The sequence below is a fragment of the Bos mutus genome, chromosome 25 (genome assembly GCF_027580195.1).
Source record: "Bos mutus isolate GX-2022 chromosome 25, NWIPB_WYAK_1.1, whole genome shotgun sequence".
Lineage (NCBI taxonomy): Eukaryota > Metazoa > Chordata > Mammalia > Artiodactyla > Bovidae > Bos > Bos mutus.
Genome location: NC_091641.1, coordinates 39,456,500 through 39,472,186, shown reverse-complemented (window position 1 = coordinate 39,472,186; position 15,687 = coordinate 39,456,500). Strand labels below are relative to the sequence as shown.

Sequence of the window (15,687 nt, the reverse complement as noted above, 5' to 3'; positions counted from 1 at the left end):
TGAAATGGACACCAAGCAGACTTTCACATCTGACCCTCCCCTGCCTGGCCTGGGCCTGGGCTCCTGCGGAGCTGGTGGGTGTGTGCTGAGATCACCTTCTACCTTGCCAAGTCCTTTCCAGTTCAGCAGGTGGTGGCCTTGGGGCCACCTGCAAGACAGTGGGGGTGAGCCGAGACAAGATGTGTTGTCCCCCAGTCTGTGCGCCAGCCTCTCTGGCCCCCATGTAACCCAGGCTTCATCCCAAGGTTGCTGGACGGACCCCATTTCCCCAATGAAGCTGCGGGGCTCTCCCTGGAGAGCAGAGTCCAGCCAGGGGTTCCTGCCTCTGGGGTGGTGCCTTCGCTGCTCCCCATGCCCCCAGGCTGGCAGTTGCTGTGTGGCAGGCTCCTATACGTGCCCTGAATGAGTGAGTAGGGGTGGTGGGTGGCGGGGGCAGGGCATGAATTTTTTCAGTGCTGGTGGCGGCTCAGAAGGGAGACACTGGAGTGTAACGAGATCAGATAGCAGGTGGGCCAGAAGCTAAGAATAGACTGGGCACAGGCTCCTGGCGCAGGTGGGGGTGTGTTAGTGCCAGGCAGGAAGTAGCCAATGGGAGCCAGGGAACAGACCAGGGCCTAGGGGTGTCCAGGACCCAGGGTTCCAGGGCAGGGGGCAGAGTCCAACTCTTCTCATAAACAGAGCTGATGGGATAAGACTCGGAGAGAGGCCAGGCCCTGGGACCCAGAGCATTGGCACTGAAGCTGTTCGAAGGAAGCCCCGACATCATCCCCATGGCTTTCTTGGTGGCTGGGACCCTGCAGGTGGCCTCACAGGTGGCGGATGCTCAGGAGAGCCTGGGAAGAAAGGTAGGTGCTGTCTGGCCTAGCCCCTCGCTGCCTCCAGGTTGAGCCCCACCCTGGCCCAGCTCTGGCCTTGCCTCCCCAGGGTAAGTACAGCGTGAAAGACCCAAGGGTGGCCCTGGCCCTCTGCAGCCCTGAGGTGTCAGCCTCTACGGCCGCTCTCCTGGAGGGTGTGTTCCAGACCCTGGGCTTTGAGAGCTGCCGGAGGCAGGAGGCCTCCATCCAGGTGAGCCCTCACCTGCCCCCACTCCCCCAACCTCTGCCCTCAGCCCCGCCTGGGGCCTCCCTGCACTCAGGCTGGCACTCGCTTCTGCCCCAGGGCTTCCGTGGGGAGCTGACGAGGTTCCGGGAGCAGCTGGATGCCCATGGGGGCTCGGTGGGCTGTGCTTTCGTGGCCTTGGTGGCCCGCCCCTGGCAGCTGAGGCAGTCGCAGCAGCTGGTCCGGGAGCTGAGCCGCTGCAAGGCCCTGTGGGGCCGCCCCAAGGTCTTCCTGCTGCTCTCCAGCGCTCCCGGGGGTGAGTGGGCCGGCCGAGCCCCCGGGTGGGGGGCCGAACAGAGTGGGGGTGGGGTGGGCAGGAGGGCCGAGACCCTCCCTCCAGGCCCGTGTGCTGCTGCTTCTCCACCCAGCTGTCCCCGAGCCTGGGGCCTTCCTCGCCAGCCTGGGCGAGCTCTGCGGCCGCCGTCCTCACTGGTCACTGCTGCAGCTGCTAACGGAGGTGAAGGCCCAGGCGGGGCGTCCCGGGAGGGGTATGACGGCGCCGATGTGTTCTCTAGGGGGCCAGAGAAACCACCCAGAGGGAGGGCCTCCAGGTACTGGGGAGGCTGTGACCCTGGCTGAGGCCCGATCTCATCCCCATCTGAATCCATTACCCCCACTCATGCCACAATAAGGCTTGTCTACACATGGGCGTCAGCCTCTAAGCCTCACTTCCCATCCCCTCCCATGCCTGTCCTCAACCCACTGAGGGCACCCCAGGTTTTCCAGCATCTGCTCAGCTCTGTGCCTTTGCCCAGGCTGCTCCTCTGCTTGGAGTCCTGCCCCCCCCCCACCCTGTCATCCCAGCCTGGCACAGACCCTCCAGGCATCAGCTGTGCCCCTCATCACCCAAGGGTGGGTGCTTGAATTCCCATCCACCCCTGTTCACACTCACCCAGCCATGACGGTCCCATCAGACCTGTGGGTCCCTGGGAATCAGGTCTGGTCTTGAGGCCCAAAGTTCTCACTGGGCAGTGGGTGGTCATTGGCTGACCCCAGAGGTGAGGGTGGGCCCCAGCTCTGCTCCACAGTTCTCCTTAGGTGGCGCCCACCCCACGGGCCTTCCCGGGTGGGCCCTGACCCACTCTGGGAGCACCCCACCTCGGTGCCGGGCCAGGGAGCAGCGTGCCTAATGGCTCGGCCACTGTCTCCCTGCGGCCATCCATGTCTTGGAATTCTGTGACCCTGAGCTTGACTAGGACCTCCCTCGGGCCTTCCCTTTCTTTCCTGTCTCCTCCCTCCATTCTGGCAGGGGATCCCAAAGAGCCTGGCCAAGCTGTTCCCTGGAGCCAGGGCACCCCCATAACTGCACCCCCACAGAGTGGCCGCCTGAAGAGTCCTCTGCCCCTAGGTCTTCTCCAGGACAGCTGAAGAGTCCGCAGGGGCTGCCTACTGCCCAGTGCTTCGGAGCTCCTTGCGGGGGGCACTATGCCTAGGGAACGTGGAGCCCTGGGGGCCCGAGGTGAGGAGGCAGGGCAGGGGTCCAACCACATGGCAGCAGTTCTGAATGGGATGGAGGCATGGAGGCACGGGGAGACCTGGGCTGGGGCAAGGAGCCGGGAGGTCCTCCGACTGCATTGAACCCACTTAGCCCTGTCTGTAGCCAGAGCCCGGCCCCAGCGCTCAGTATGACCTGTCCGGGGCCAGGGCCGCCCTCCTCCTGGCTGTGACCCAGGGCCGGCTGGGGGCCCAGCACGATGTGGAGGCGCTGGGGGGCTTGTGCCAGGCCCTGGGCTTCGAGACCACCCTGAGGACAGACCCTACAGCCCAGGTGAGGGGAAGCCCAGAACTTCTGAAGGTCCTCTGAAGGAAGGGTACCCCCCACCCAGACCCTGGGGACTCTGTCCGGGGCCTCTTACCAATTGTGGGCAGAAATGCACCCCCAGCCTCCCTGTTGCATGCATGCATCTATGCAAACCCACTTCCCTGCTCCTGCAAGTCCAGTCTCCCGGGCCGCTGCCACCTCTCACGCCGGCCCCTGCTCAAGGCTCTAGATGGACCCTCAGGCTTTTCCTGGGAGGGTCTCTCGTTCCTTCCCAGACAGCTGTCAGCTCACTGCTCTCCCCTCATGGCCCTTAACTTTTTGGTGCAATTTCTCCGTGGTGATCGGAGAACCAGCTGCAGGAAGCTGGATCCACATCACCTCCAATGAGGCCATGCCAGGCTTTGCAGCAGGGAGGTTGGTTAAAAAAAGGTCTTACTCTCCCTGGGCCTGAGGCTGGCAGGAGGTGGGAGGTAGTGTGGGCTGAGGGCTACCGAAACCACCCAGGAAGGGGACACCAGGTACTAGGGAGGCCATGACACTGGCCCAGGCCCGATCTCATCCCCCACTCCCAGACTTTCCAGGAGGAGATGGCCCAGTTCCGGAAGCGGCTGGACGCCCACAGGGGCCCCGTGAGCTGTGCCCTTGTGGCCCTCATGGCCCACGGGGGGCCTCAGGGGCAGCTCCTGGGGGCTGACGGGCAAGAGAGGCAGCTGGAGGTGCTTGTGCAGGAGCTGAGCCACTGCGGGGCGCTGCGGGGCCGCCCCAAGATCTTCCTGCTTCAGGCTTGCCGTGGGGGTGAGCAGGCCCCGGGCCCGCCCTGGAGGCCTGCCTCCTGCTGCCCTTCCTCTCCTCATCCTGCGCTCAGCCTCTCAGGACTTGTTGTTCACCTCCTCCAGAAAGCCTGAGCACTCCCCTTCTCCTGCCCGCCTCCCAGCCTCTCCTAGAGGTCATGTCCATGAACCTGAGCCTTCACCCTCAGCACGTGTCATTTAGTGTTCTGAGTGTTTCCGGCCTGGCAGGCTGGCCCAGAAGCTCTGGGGGTTGGGGGCTAGAACCCTGGAAGCACCCTGGGGTGTCTTCTGAGTGAAAGGACCTGACTGTCCCCTCCATCCCCAGGGCACAGGGATGCGGGCGTGGGACCTGCAGCTCTCCCCTGGTTCAGACGCTGGCTGCGGGCACCACCAGCCACCCCCTCCCAGGCCGATGTCCTCCACGTCTGTACTGATGTGCAAGGTGGGTCTGCCTACCGGAGGGCTTGGGTAGGGCTGGTGGGGAAGCTGCCAGAGGGCATTTCTGGGGCTTTGAGCTGGGATCCTGCTGCCACCTCTCTCCTCTCTTTGCCAAGAGGACAGGAAGGGAAACCTTCCTAAAGGGTAAGGACCTTTGAAAATCGAGAATTTTTCCCCCTGCTTGAGCCCGAAACAGCCCTGGAGACAGGAAGGGAAAATAGCTCTTCTCAGGTCACACAGCTGGTAAGTGGCAAGGCTGAGATTTGAAACCGGATCTGTCTTTCCTGCCCTGCACTCTTTCTACTGCTTTGTGTGCCCTTGAGCCGGACTTGAGGGGGCCCTCGGGGAAGGTGGAGTCCTGGGATGCTGGGTAAAAGGTGTCGGTCCCTCTTGCAGGCAGGTCCTCCAGGGGCCCCACTCCAGGGAGCCCTAACCAAGCAGATGTGCTGATGGTCTATGCAGCCGCTGAAGGTAAGGTCATCATGAAACCCAGTTACACAGAGCCCAACCTCCTGGCCAGAGATCTGAAGTGGCGTTAGGGACATCTGGGGCTTGGCTGTTGGGGTGCAGCCCCATTGCAGTTAAGCCATCTTTCTTCCATATTTATTTTTTGTGACAATAGTAACATGGAGAGCTCAAACTGAGGGCTGGCTCTGCTAAGCACTTGACTTGACTCCTCTCGTCTAGGCTGTAAGGTCCATGAGGTCCACATAGTGGGTTCACAGTAAATGTTTCTTAGACATCGAGTCCATGGTATACTCACTCCACAAACCTTGAGCAACAACTTAATCCAGAAGCAAGAAGGCGCTGCTCCCTACCCCAAACCCTGGGGTCCTGTGTGCTTGCCCCCTCTTCCACTAACAAAAGGCCCCTGGGGACTGGAAGGCAACTGGGAGGGGACCAATTGTGACCTTCTGGTCCTGGACCCCTGGCCTAGGCTGTGTGGCCTATCGGGATGAGAAGGGCTCAGACTTTATCCAGACGCTGGTGGAGGTCCTCAGAGCTGACCCCAAGGCAGACCTCCTGGAGCTGATGACTGAGGTGAGTTGGGGGGTAGTGGGGGTGGCCTGGGGAGAGGGACTGGATTCAGCCTTCTTCTCAGCTCCGGTGTTCTGCTCACCTCCTAGTCTTCCTTTTGCTGAGGGAGGAAGTCCTTTGCCCTCAGAAACATGAGATAGTTGAACACACAACACTGGGCACTGGACAGAGCCACGGCCAGCAGTTATTAGCCACATGTGCTCACAGCTGGGGGACAAGGCCACCTTGGGCCCCACAGGCCATTCGGGGTTGCCCTGGGGAGCAGAGAGAACCAGCAGGGGCTGCAGACACAGGCCCTGTACATGCAGGATGTGGGGTACTTGTTGGACTAATTTCACAGGTTGGCAGGGAACTGAAGCCCTTCAGGATGAGAGAGGGGGTGGAGGGCATCTGATCTGGTTGGTGGGGGAACTAGCCGCGAGAGGGGCCTTCCCTGCTGGGTGGGGGGCACATCTAACAAGAGCAGGGAAACCGAGGGGGCCTGTGAGCCCCAAAGATGTCAAGGCAGCACTTGAAACTCCAGGCCTCACAATACACTGAGTGCCAGGCTGGGCGCGGGCGTGGGGAACCTGGCCGTCCTGGACACAGGCTGAGTGTGGTCCACACAGGTCAATCGGCAGGTGTGTGAGCTGGACGTGCTGGGTCCCGACTGTGATGACCGCCGCAAGGCCTGTCTGGAGATCCGCAGCTCCCTGAGGCGCCGGCTCTGCCTGCAGGTCTGACCGCGCCTGCGGCCACCCAGGAGTGCTGACAGTGGGGGGCCGCACACCAGCACCGCCAGTGACCCCGTCCACCCCTCGGTTTCCTCTCCTAAAAACGGCGCGATAACACAGGAGGCTCGGCTGGCATGGAATAAACGTGGTGATCGCTGGACACGTGAATAGCGCCCGCATGCAGAGAACTAGGACAATAAGCGAGATGATGTATGAAGCGCCGGGCACTTCGGAGGCTGGGCCCACCGGGGGAAGACGGGGCTAAGAAAGCCCCACGTGGGCTGGGCGGCGCTGGATGTCCTGGGAAGGGGAAGCCCAGGGTCCACAGCACCCTCCCAGCACCCCCACCCCACCTGCACCGCACGCTGGGGCCGCGGACGGGGTTGGACGGCAGGTTTAGTGGTGCTGCGATAGGGGAAGCAAAGGGGCTGCGGGAGCAGCGGGCAGCCCCGCCTCAGCGTGGGCCTGGGGCTGTGGGAGAAGAGATCAGGAACCCTGGGGACAGGAGGGGCTTGGGCAGCATCACGCGGGCTCGAACTCTGAGTTGCACGGCCACCTCAGCGGTGCTCAGTCGCGCCGCCCAGCTGCGGGCTCAGAGCCCGGCTCACCAGGAGCCCCGGGGGCGAGGCGCCGGGCCAGTGTGCGCACGCGCACTTAGGGGCGGCACTACGCAGGCGCTTGCAAAAGGTTTATGAGAAAAGCTGAGAGACCATCCTTCGCAAGGCCGCGTGGCCTAATGGATAAGGCGTCTGATTCCGGATCAGAAGATTGAGGGTTCGAGTCCCTTCGTGGTCGTTGCAGCGTTCAGTTTTCCTCCTTAGATTTAAAATTTTCCGTGCCTCCCAACTGCTCCTTACGCAAGCCTAGGACCCTCGGGCTGTCAGCCACACTCCCTCCTGCCCCTCAGATGCATCCCTGCTGCTAAGAGACTTGGAACCCCAAGGTGAACCCTTGGGCGCTGTGGGGAGACCCACGCTGATCAAACCCGGACGGACTGCTGACCCTGGAACCCCGGCCATGAGTCCCAGGAGCCCAGGGGCGACTGGCTGCATGAATACAGTTCAGATGACTAGAACTGCGACAGATGAGGGGTTGGACTTTTGCGGGGTGGCCCACCCTCAAGGGGTCGGGGGCATTTAAAAATATAAAAGATTATTGTGATGAAAAAGTTTTGGAAATAGATAGAAGTGATGGTGGTTGCGCAATACGGTAAATGTAACTGATGCCACTAAAATGTACACTAAAAATGGTCAAAATGGCAAATATAATGTTACGCACATATTTAAACACTAAAAAATTTTTTTAATTATAATAGGTAATTTCGATTTCTTGCAGTGAATATACCCTTAAATGGTTCAGTTCAGTTCAGTTCAATCGCTCAGTCGTGTCCGACTCTTTGCGACCCCATGAATTGCAGCACGCCAGGCCTCCCTGTCCATCACCAACTCCCGGAGTTCACTCAGACTCACGTCCATCGAGTCAGTAATGCCATCCAGCCATCTCATCCTCTGTCGTTCCCTTCTTCTCCTTCCCTCAATCCCTCCCAGCATCAGAGTTTTTTCCAATGAGTCAACTCTTTGCATGAGGTGGCCAAAGTACTGGAATTTCAGCTTTAGGATCATTCCTTCCAAAGAACACCCAAGGCTGAGCTCCTTTAGAATGGACTGGTTGGATCTCCTTGCAGTCCAAGGGACTCTCAAGAGTCGATTAGTGTGAATGTATATTTAAAATTTTAATGTAAAGAATATGCCCAGGATTGAGCCATCATTTTACCCAGAAAAAATGACTGTCCCTGAGGAACCAAGTTCTGGCTAAGGAATTTCTGGCTAAGTGGAATGACCAAGGCGATGGGACCTTCTCCCCCCAGGGAGGACGGTGGGGGAATGGCAGCTGAGCCTGTACCCCAATAGAGGGCGCAAGTAATCTTGAGGTCATGGGGAGTGTCACTGTCTCCTTTATCAGTTTCGTGATGTTTCAGTGGTTTGCTAAGGACTCATAAATAAAAAGAAGAGAAATTGCACTAAGATAAACATTTTAATTATTTCCCCCACTTTTACTGAGATGTAATTGACATACAGCACTGTATAAGTTTAAGGTGTACAACATAATGATTCAATTCACATACATCACAATCATTATTACAATCATGGTTTAGTGACCATCCATCATCCTTGTGATGAAAACTCGGGGTTTACTCTCTTAACTCTAAAGATGAGCTCTTCTAACACAGCAGTGTTAATTATCTTTATTATGTTGTACACTGTATCTCAGTACTTCCTTACAGCTGGAAGTTTGTACCTTTTGACTGCCTTCATCTAATTCCGCTCGCGCCTCCCCCGACCCCACTTCTGGGAACCACAATGACAAATATCTTCGAGAGGGGAAAGAATACCCATCTTCTGATAGGAGAGTAAACGCCGGGCTCTCTGATATTACAGTTCCACACTCTACACACTGAGCTAGGTGGGCATATACAGAGCCATCACGGAGGGTCCTTAGGACAAAGACCTAAGACCACTGGGCTCTGCTAAAAACCGCGTAGATTTGGGACTAGGAAACACTCTTGGTCTAAGAAGCAACGCGAAGAGGAGAATGAAGGTCGTGACCGACGCTTTCCCCAAGCTCCGGGCTGTGCCCTCTCTCCCCTTCGCGCCCACATTTTGCCTAGTGAACTCCTTATTGATGCTAGTTCTCACGGGACGTAGATTCTCCTAAAAGAAGGGGGAAAGAGCTCGTCCGGGATTTGATGCCCAGACCTTGTGTACCCTAAGCGAGGATAGTATCCCAGTCAAGACGGTGGAGCTAACTGCTACCTTGGGTCTTTGAGCAGTTTCCTTCGCGCATGCGCAGTCTCCCTGGGGTCCCGGGATGCTCGGGGGCGGGCGGGATCTGAGCGAATGCACCGGTCGCATATGGTTGTCAGGAGGACCAAAATCAAGCCAAGCTGGAGCCGGGATGCTGTACAGAACCGCGGGAAGGTGAGAGAGAGGCTGGTCTAAGACTGTCGAAAAAGGTTTTTCATCAGCCCCGGTGGCCTAATGGATAAGGCATTGGCCTCCTAAGCCAGGGATTGTGGGTTCGAGTCCCACCCGGGGTAAAAGGGAAAAAAAAAAAAAGTTGTATTTTAAACCTTCTAGAGCAGGGGGGATAAAAGTTAAATGAAGCCGGCTGTCTACTACCCGAGTGGGAAATTAAGGCCCCCCAGGGGGTTACTCAGCCAGCCGCCACCCTGAACGAGTCTCCCATAAAAACATGCACGTTTTCAGATGTCAGAAGAGTGCTTGCATTCTTTACGTTATTTTAACAACCGTCCCTTCTACTTGATATAGAAATAATTATTCATTTTTCTAGATGTATTAATTGTATTGTGGTTACTTATATTTTAAAAAAGTCTATTTTTTATAAACACAGCCAGTTATTTAGAGATTAAATTATGTGACAGCCAATGTGCTTTAAAATAGTGGGCTGGGTAGTGACTACAGTTAATAGTATTGTACTGTATACATGAAATTTGCAAAGAGAGATCTTAAGCGTTTTCATCACACACATCAGGTAATATGTGAGGTGATGGATGTGTTAATTAACTTCACTGTTGTAAATATTTTACGATGTAAATATATATATCAAACCGTCATTGTACACCTTCAATATACATCATTTTTATTTGTCAGTTATATCTCAGTAAAGCTGGAAAAAAAGATAATGGACTGGATCGAGGTATACACAAAACAAGTTTTTCTATGAGGTGATAATGTCTTAACTGAACACATTATACTATTTTTCTCTGCTTTAGTTCTTGCTTGAAATAGTCCATGATGAAGTTTTCTCTCTTTTAAATCCATGCAATATATGCCTTCATCCTCAAGGTAAAAATCTCCCAAATTTCAGGGCATGGTGGAGAGTAAAATTAGAAACCTCCTCTACTACATACCCACAGAGGAGATGATCGCTGAGGCTTTGTCATATATATAGATGCAAAGATATTACTTTGCCGTCAAAGGTCCGTATAGTCAAAGCTGTGTTTTTTCCAGTAGTCATTTATGGATGTGAGTGTTGGACCATGAAGAAAGCTGAGCACTGAAGAATTGATGCTTTTGAACTGTGGTGTTGGAGAAGACTCTTGAGAGTCCCTTGGACTGCAAGGAGATCAAACCAGTCCATCTGAAAGGAAATCAGTCCTGAATATTCATTGGAAGGACTGATGCTGAAGCTGAAGCTGCAATACTTTGGCCACCTGATACAAAGAACTAACTCACTGGAAAAGACCCTGATGCTGGGAAAGAGTGAAGGCAGGAGGAGAAGGGGACGACAGAGGATGAGATGGTTGGATGGCATCACCAACTTGATGGACATGAGTTTGAGCAAGCTCCGGGAGATGATGATGAATAGGGAAGCCTGGTGTGCTGCAGTCCATGGGGTTGCAAAGTGTTGGACATGACTGAGCGGCTGAACTGAATTGCTATATCTCATGGGCTTCCCCAGTGACTCAGTGGTAAAGAATCCTCCTGCAATGCAGAAGCTGCAGGAAATATGGGTTTGATCCCTGGGTTGGGAAGATCCCCTGGAGACAGGAATGGCAACCCACTCCAGTATTCTTCCCATGGTGGTCCATAGCATCACAAAGTCCATAGGGAGGTCAGACCCACCTCCCAGAATATTGAAATAAAAGCAAAAATAAACAAATGGGACCTAATTAAAATTAAAGGCTTCTGTACAACAAAGGAAACTCTAAGCAAGGTGAAAAGACAGCCTTCAGAATGGGAGAAAATAATAGCAAATGAAGCAACTGACAAAGAACTAATCTCAAAAATATACAAGCAACTCCTGCAGCTCAATTCCAGAAAAATAAACGACCCAATCAAAAAATGGGCCAAAGAACTAAACAGACATTTCTCCAAAGAAGACATACAGATGGCTAACAAACACATGAAAAGATGCTCAACATCACTTATTATCAGACAAATGCAAATCAAAACCCCAATGATGTACCATCTCACGCCGGTCAGAATGGCTGCTATCCAAAAGTCTACAGACAATAAATGCTGGAGAGGGTGTGGAGAAAAGGGAACCCTCTAACTCTGTTGGTGGGAATGCAAACTAGTACAGCCACTATGGAGAGCAGTGTGGAGATTCCTTAAAAAACTGTAAATAGAACTGCCTTGCTGCTGCTGCTGCTGCTAAGTCGCTTCAGTCGTGTCTGACTCTGTGCGACCCCATAGACGGCAGCCCACCAGGCTCCCCCATCCCTGGGATTCTCCAGGCAAGAACACTGGAGTAGGTTGCCATTTCTTTCTCCAATGCATGAAAGTGAAAAGTGAAAGTAAAGTCGCTCAGTCGTGTGTGACCCTTAGCGACCCCATGGACTGTAACCCACCAGGCTTCTCAATCCATGGGATTTTCCAGGCAAGAGTAGTGGAGTGGGGTGCCATTGCCTTATGACCCAGCAATCCCACTGTTGGGCATACACACTGAGGAAACCAGAATTGAAAGAGACACGTGTACCCCAGTGTTCATTGCAGCACTGTTTATAATAGCCAGGACATGGAAGCAACCCAGATGTCCATCAGCAGATGAATGGATAAGAAAGCTGTGGTACATATACACAATGGAGTATTACTCAGCCATTAAAAAGAATACATTTGAATCAGTTCTAATGAGGTGGATGAAACTGGAGCCTATTATACAGAGTGAAGTAAGCCAGAAAGAAAAACACCAATACAGTATACTAATCCATATATATGGAATTTAGAAAGATGGTAACGATAACCCTGTATGCGAGACAGCAAAAGAGACACAGATGTATAGAACAGTCTTTTGGACTCTGTGGGAGAGGGAGAGGGTGGGATGATTTGGGAGAATGGCATTGAAACATGTATAATATCATATATGAAACAAAAAAAGAAATTATATGATAATATATTTGATAAAAATTTACAAAAATAAAGTAAAAGCAAAGTCCATAGGGTCACAAGGAGTCGTATATAACTGAAGCGACTGTATATATATAGTATATATGCACATAGTTTTCTTTTCCTTTTAAAGACCATGAACGAGATTCTTCTGATCCTCCAGCTCTGGGCTTACTTCTTCTACTTTCCCAGGCACCTGGGGTCCTGTCATCCCTTCTCAAATCAGGAACTTCATCTCAATGCAGCATCTCCCACCATCATATGTGGCCTGCAGAGAACAGTGACCACAGAGCTATCCAAGCTGCCAGTGTTTCCCTCACTGACGTCTCTCCCTGACTTATGGAAGGGAGTGTCCTCAGGGCCCTCTCAGTGGGGTGGTGGGTGTGCTCATCAAATATGACAGACTCATTGAAGCATTTCTATCTTGCAGAGTCTGAGTTCCTTTCTTTACATGATGCCAGGGACATTCTTGAATTCTAATCCCCTTAAACACAGGCCACCACTGTGTTCAGTCCTTAGCCAACCAACCAAGAAACATTCAGCTGCATGAATAACATTTAAACACAGGCTTTAGCCACTCCTTTGCAGTCAACCTGCTCTCGTGTTTCAGGAGTGTATTATCCTCTGTCATTTAATAAAAGATCTGTCTGCTAAAAAAAATTAAGAAATAAACACAGGCTTGCTGGGATGTACGCCCAGAACAATAACTTCACTAGATCCAAAAATCACATCCCGTCCTCTTTATTCTAACATCCTCAGATCCATTCCCACACACGTTCCCTAGTTTTCTACCAGCATCATTCTTTGGGCATATGAATGAGTTCCTCCCAGGCGAGCCTTTGTACTTGCTCCTGCAGCGTGCTGATCTAACTGTAGTTATGGGACAACCAGCGTTAGAGGGTAACAAGGCTGGCTGGTGTGGGCTTTGAGGAGAACTCTCCTCCCCTTGCAAGACAACCACTCCAGGTGAGATTATTGTGGTATATTCAAACAGAGGAAAGCTACTTTCCCCAGATATCAGAACAGTCTGTTTTCACTGGCAAGGGAGACTCCAAGTGACTCAGGGGTTCAAGATCTCAACTTAGTCCAAGACCACCTAAACTTCTCCAGGCTTTGGCTCCACTCCTTCGTAATCAACGCCTTTCCTTTCACAGAAAAGATCTCTCGAGGCTGTGAACTCAACTTACAGTGTCATTCCGCAATATACATCATTCAGTTATGTGTTTGATTTTCAGCAGTGTCAGCCCTGCAGCTATACGATTATTCTATGGCTGACAGAAAATATCCCTGGATCTCTGGGCGTGACTTAGGCTGAAAGTTTAAAGGCCTGATCTTGTCATTTTCTTTCTTCAAACAAACAGGCGCCCCCAGGGGAGTCCTTCCCACATCACAGTCCTTGTGGTCACCTCTACTGCTGCAAGAGTCAAGTGCAGGAGCCACGTGGTCCCCCAGGGCACCTGCTTCTGTTGGCACTTCGTCATAATCAACCACGTGATAGGCGGCTTAATCACGGTGCTGCTGCATGTCAGGCGTTACCAGTATCCCATTTTCCACTGGCAAGGAGCTCAAGTCCAAATTCATTACCAAACCAGGGTCCAGGCAGCAGTCAATAAACCCATTTGTTGGTGGGGGGAGGGTGGGAGTAATGGGAAGAGGTTGTTACAAAGATACAAAGTTTTAATTATAAGATGAATAAGTTGTGGAGATCTGATGTACAGCATCCAACTATAGTTAATAATACCTTATTGTATACCTGAAATTGTTAAATGTAGACCTTAAGTGTTCTCAACACACACACACATACACAAAAGGTAATTTTGTGAAGTGATGGGTGTCCGGCTCGGTATGTGGGATCTTAGTTCCCCACAATGTTCATGAGCTGAACACCCACCCCACGACTCCCATCCCTCACCTTGTCTTTAAAACCTTTCCCTGAAAACCCTCTCTGGAGTTTGAGCCTTCTGAGCACTAGCTGCCTGGACTTCTTGCTTGGAGTCTGTAATAAACTCCTTCACCACGACTCAGCACCAGTAGATTGGCTTTACTGCACGAGGCTGAGCCGACTCAAGTTTGGTTCCATAACAATTCATTCTTAGACTGTTTTAGGACATATTTTAGGACACAACTATTTTAGGACGTATTTCCTAGAAAAGCTGAGACAGGGATTTTTGTGTAATCGGTTAGTGAAGGGAACATTCTGAGGAGGCATCTGTAAGGGAGAGGAGGACACAGGATAGACAAATGGGCTAGTTTTTAAATTTATCTCTCCGGCTTCATTGTGGGAGCCAGTTCTTTACAATCAATCATAATCTCTCCCTAACTTCCCCCAGAAAGACAGACTATAACAGAACTCTGATGAGTACAGTCGGGTCCCTCTCTTTTGGGTGAGTAGGGTGCCCCAATCCAGCCACCAAGAGAGACACGACCTGGCAGGCACCTCCCCAAGCCCTCTCCTGCCCCTCTCTTACCCCCACCTTGGAACCTAGATCCCCAGATGACCCAACATCCTGAGAGCCTCAGGAGTGGCATCGCTAAGCTTTCCAGCTCCCCTGTCTCACTCTCAGAAAGGAAGTCACATCCTCACTGCTGCTTCTTGGGGAGCGGAGGACCTCACCTCTATCTGAGGTGTCCCACGACTTCCAGCTTTCTACTTTAGAAAGGAGATGAGGAGCTCCCTTCCCTGCTCATCTCCCCCAGGAGGGAGGAAAGCGCAGCGGATGCCTGTGGGGACACACAGGGTGCGAGGAGGCGAGGCTCCTGGCTGGGGATCGCCCCTGGATACAGACGGAGCACCGTGTAGGTCCCGGCGCAGGGCCAGAGTTAGCTGAAAATCCATCTCCTAGTCTCCTCTTGTTGCTGTCGTTCAGTATGTAGAACTCAGACTGATCTCATAAGAAAGTGGGTTCCAGTCCTAGTTTTGGGGACAATTCTTGGCCTTGCCGGGATCTCAGGAATTGCAAGAAAATTCCTAGAGGAAGATCCCGCGTGCGGTAACTAAGACCTACTGCAGCCAAATTAAAAAAAAATTTTTTTTAAAGCTCCTAGAAAAGGATTTCTCCGTGTGCTGAAACTTACAGTTTCAGCTTTTAAATTCCAAAACACATATAATGAAACAAAGATGAAACAAGATGCTCTGCTGAGACTCAGTGTGCCAGTCTCCCTGGTCTAGCAACTTCGAACTCAGAAAGAAGCCCCGTGGGAAGAAGATTAGTTTATATGGACCTTGTCGCTCTCTAAAATCACTTTGGTTTAGCTGTAAAGCCCTAGGGGCAAAAGCTGCGCCCAACGTGGGGCTCGAACCCACGACCCTGAGATTAAGAGTCTCATGCTCTACCGACTGAGCTAGCCGGGCTGTTGCGGAAGGGGGAGCTACAGTTCTCCTGAACTTCGCTGAACCTAAAACTAGTAGAGACGCACTCTGAATCCCGCGCACATCGCCTCCCTCCGTTAGGGTGTGGCAGGTGCCGGGTTCCAATCACCGGCGATTTCTCATTTTCAAACTCTCAGCCCCTTTCAGGAGAGGTAGCATGGCAATCCACTCCAGTATTCTTGCCTGAAGGATCCCAGGGACGGGGGAGCTTGGTGGGCTGCCGTTTATGGGGTCGCACAGAGTCGGACACGAGTGAAGCGACTTAGCAGCAGCAGCAGCAGCAGCAGCAGCAGCAGCATTAAGCCGATCGGGAAGGGTTGATGGCCTCGCCTCCGGGACAAGCCGGGAGACCTTCCTTCCCCGGAGGGTGGGGGTGGAGTAGGGGGATGTGGACCCCTTGCTCGTACAAAAATTTGGAGCAGCTGCCCTTCGGGGAGAAGTGAGCACTACCCCCAGTTCTGACCCCTACATCAGGTTCCAGATCCGTGAGGGTTTCCTGCGGCCGAGCCCAGACCAGGAGGGACCAGGAGAAGCTCGAGGGTCACCCCGGACCGGCCGGATGGGAGGT

At 53.1% G+C, this 15,687-nt stretch overlaps 1 protein-coding gene and 3 non-coding genes across 12 annotated transcripts; 3 read left to right on the top strand and 1 right to left on the bottom strand.

The window, feature by feature from the left end:
* Positions 1–135: 135 nt before the first annotated feature.
* On the top strand, positions 136–7,358 carry LOC102268844 (putative caspase-16). Of its 9 annotated transcripts, XR_011462608.1 has the most exons (9): positions 508–845; positions 925–1,065; positions 1,159–1,354; positions 1,467–1,555; positions 2,447–2,557; positions 3,977–4,093; positions 4,486–4,560; positions 5,027–5,130; positions 5,736–5,770. XR_011462608.1 is itself a non-coding variant. In XM_070362365.1 (8 exons), the coding sequence occupies exons 2-8, from the start codon at positions 771–773 to the stop codon at positions 5,847–5,849; spliced, it is 843 nt and encodes a 280-aa protein (XP_070218466.1). In that variant the 5' UTR covers positions 136–406; positions 679–770; the 3' UTR covers positions 5,850–7,358. The 9 variants fall into 9 exon arrangements, 8 of the variants coding, with proteins under 8 accessions (XP_070218466.1, XP_070218468.1, XP_070218472.1 ...); XM_070362365.1 differs by lacking the exons at positions 4,486–4,560; positions 5,027–5,130 and adding an exon at positions 136–406 and having other exon boundaries at positions 679–845; positions 5,736–7,358; XM_070362369.1 differs by lacking the exon at positions 5,027–5,130 and having other exon boundaries at positions 502–845; positions 5,736–7,358.
* Positions 6,563–6,635, top strand: TRNAR-CCG (transfer RNA arginine (anticodon CCG)). Its single transcript has one exon. It is a non-coding gene; the product is annotated as a tRNA-Arg (tRNA).
* Positions 7,359–8,864: 1,506 nt separating the features above from the next.
* On the top strand, positions 8,865–8,937 carry TRNAR-CCU (transfer RNA arginine (anticodon CCU)). The gene has a single exon. It is a non-coding gene; the product is annotated as a tRNA-Arg (tRNA).
* A 6,091-nt stretch (positions 8,938–15,028) lies between these two features.
* On the bottom strand, positions 15,029–15,101 carry TRNAK-CUU (transfer RNA lysine (anticodon CUU)). The gene has a single exon. It is a non-coding gene; the product is annotated as a tRNA-Lys (tRNA).
* Positions 15,102–15,687: the final 586 nt, after the last annotated feature.

Bases quoted from the DNA above. Each gene is read 5' to 3' on its own strand.
- LOC102268844 (XM_070362365.1), top strand. From the start codon at position 771: ATGGCTTTCTTGGTGGCTGGGACCCTGCAGGTGGCCTCACAGGTGGCG. The intron at 846-924 runs GTAGGTGCTGTC...TTGCCTCCCCAG, and splicing joins AGGAGAGCCTGGGAAGAAAG to GGTAAGTACAGCGTGAAAGA. The intron at 1,066-1,158 runs GTGAGCCCTCAC...CTTCTGCCCCAG, and splicing joins GGCAGGAGGCCTCCATCCAG to GGCTTCCGTGGGGAGCTGAC.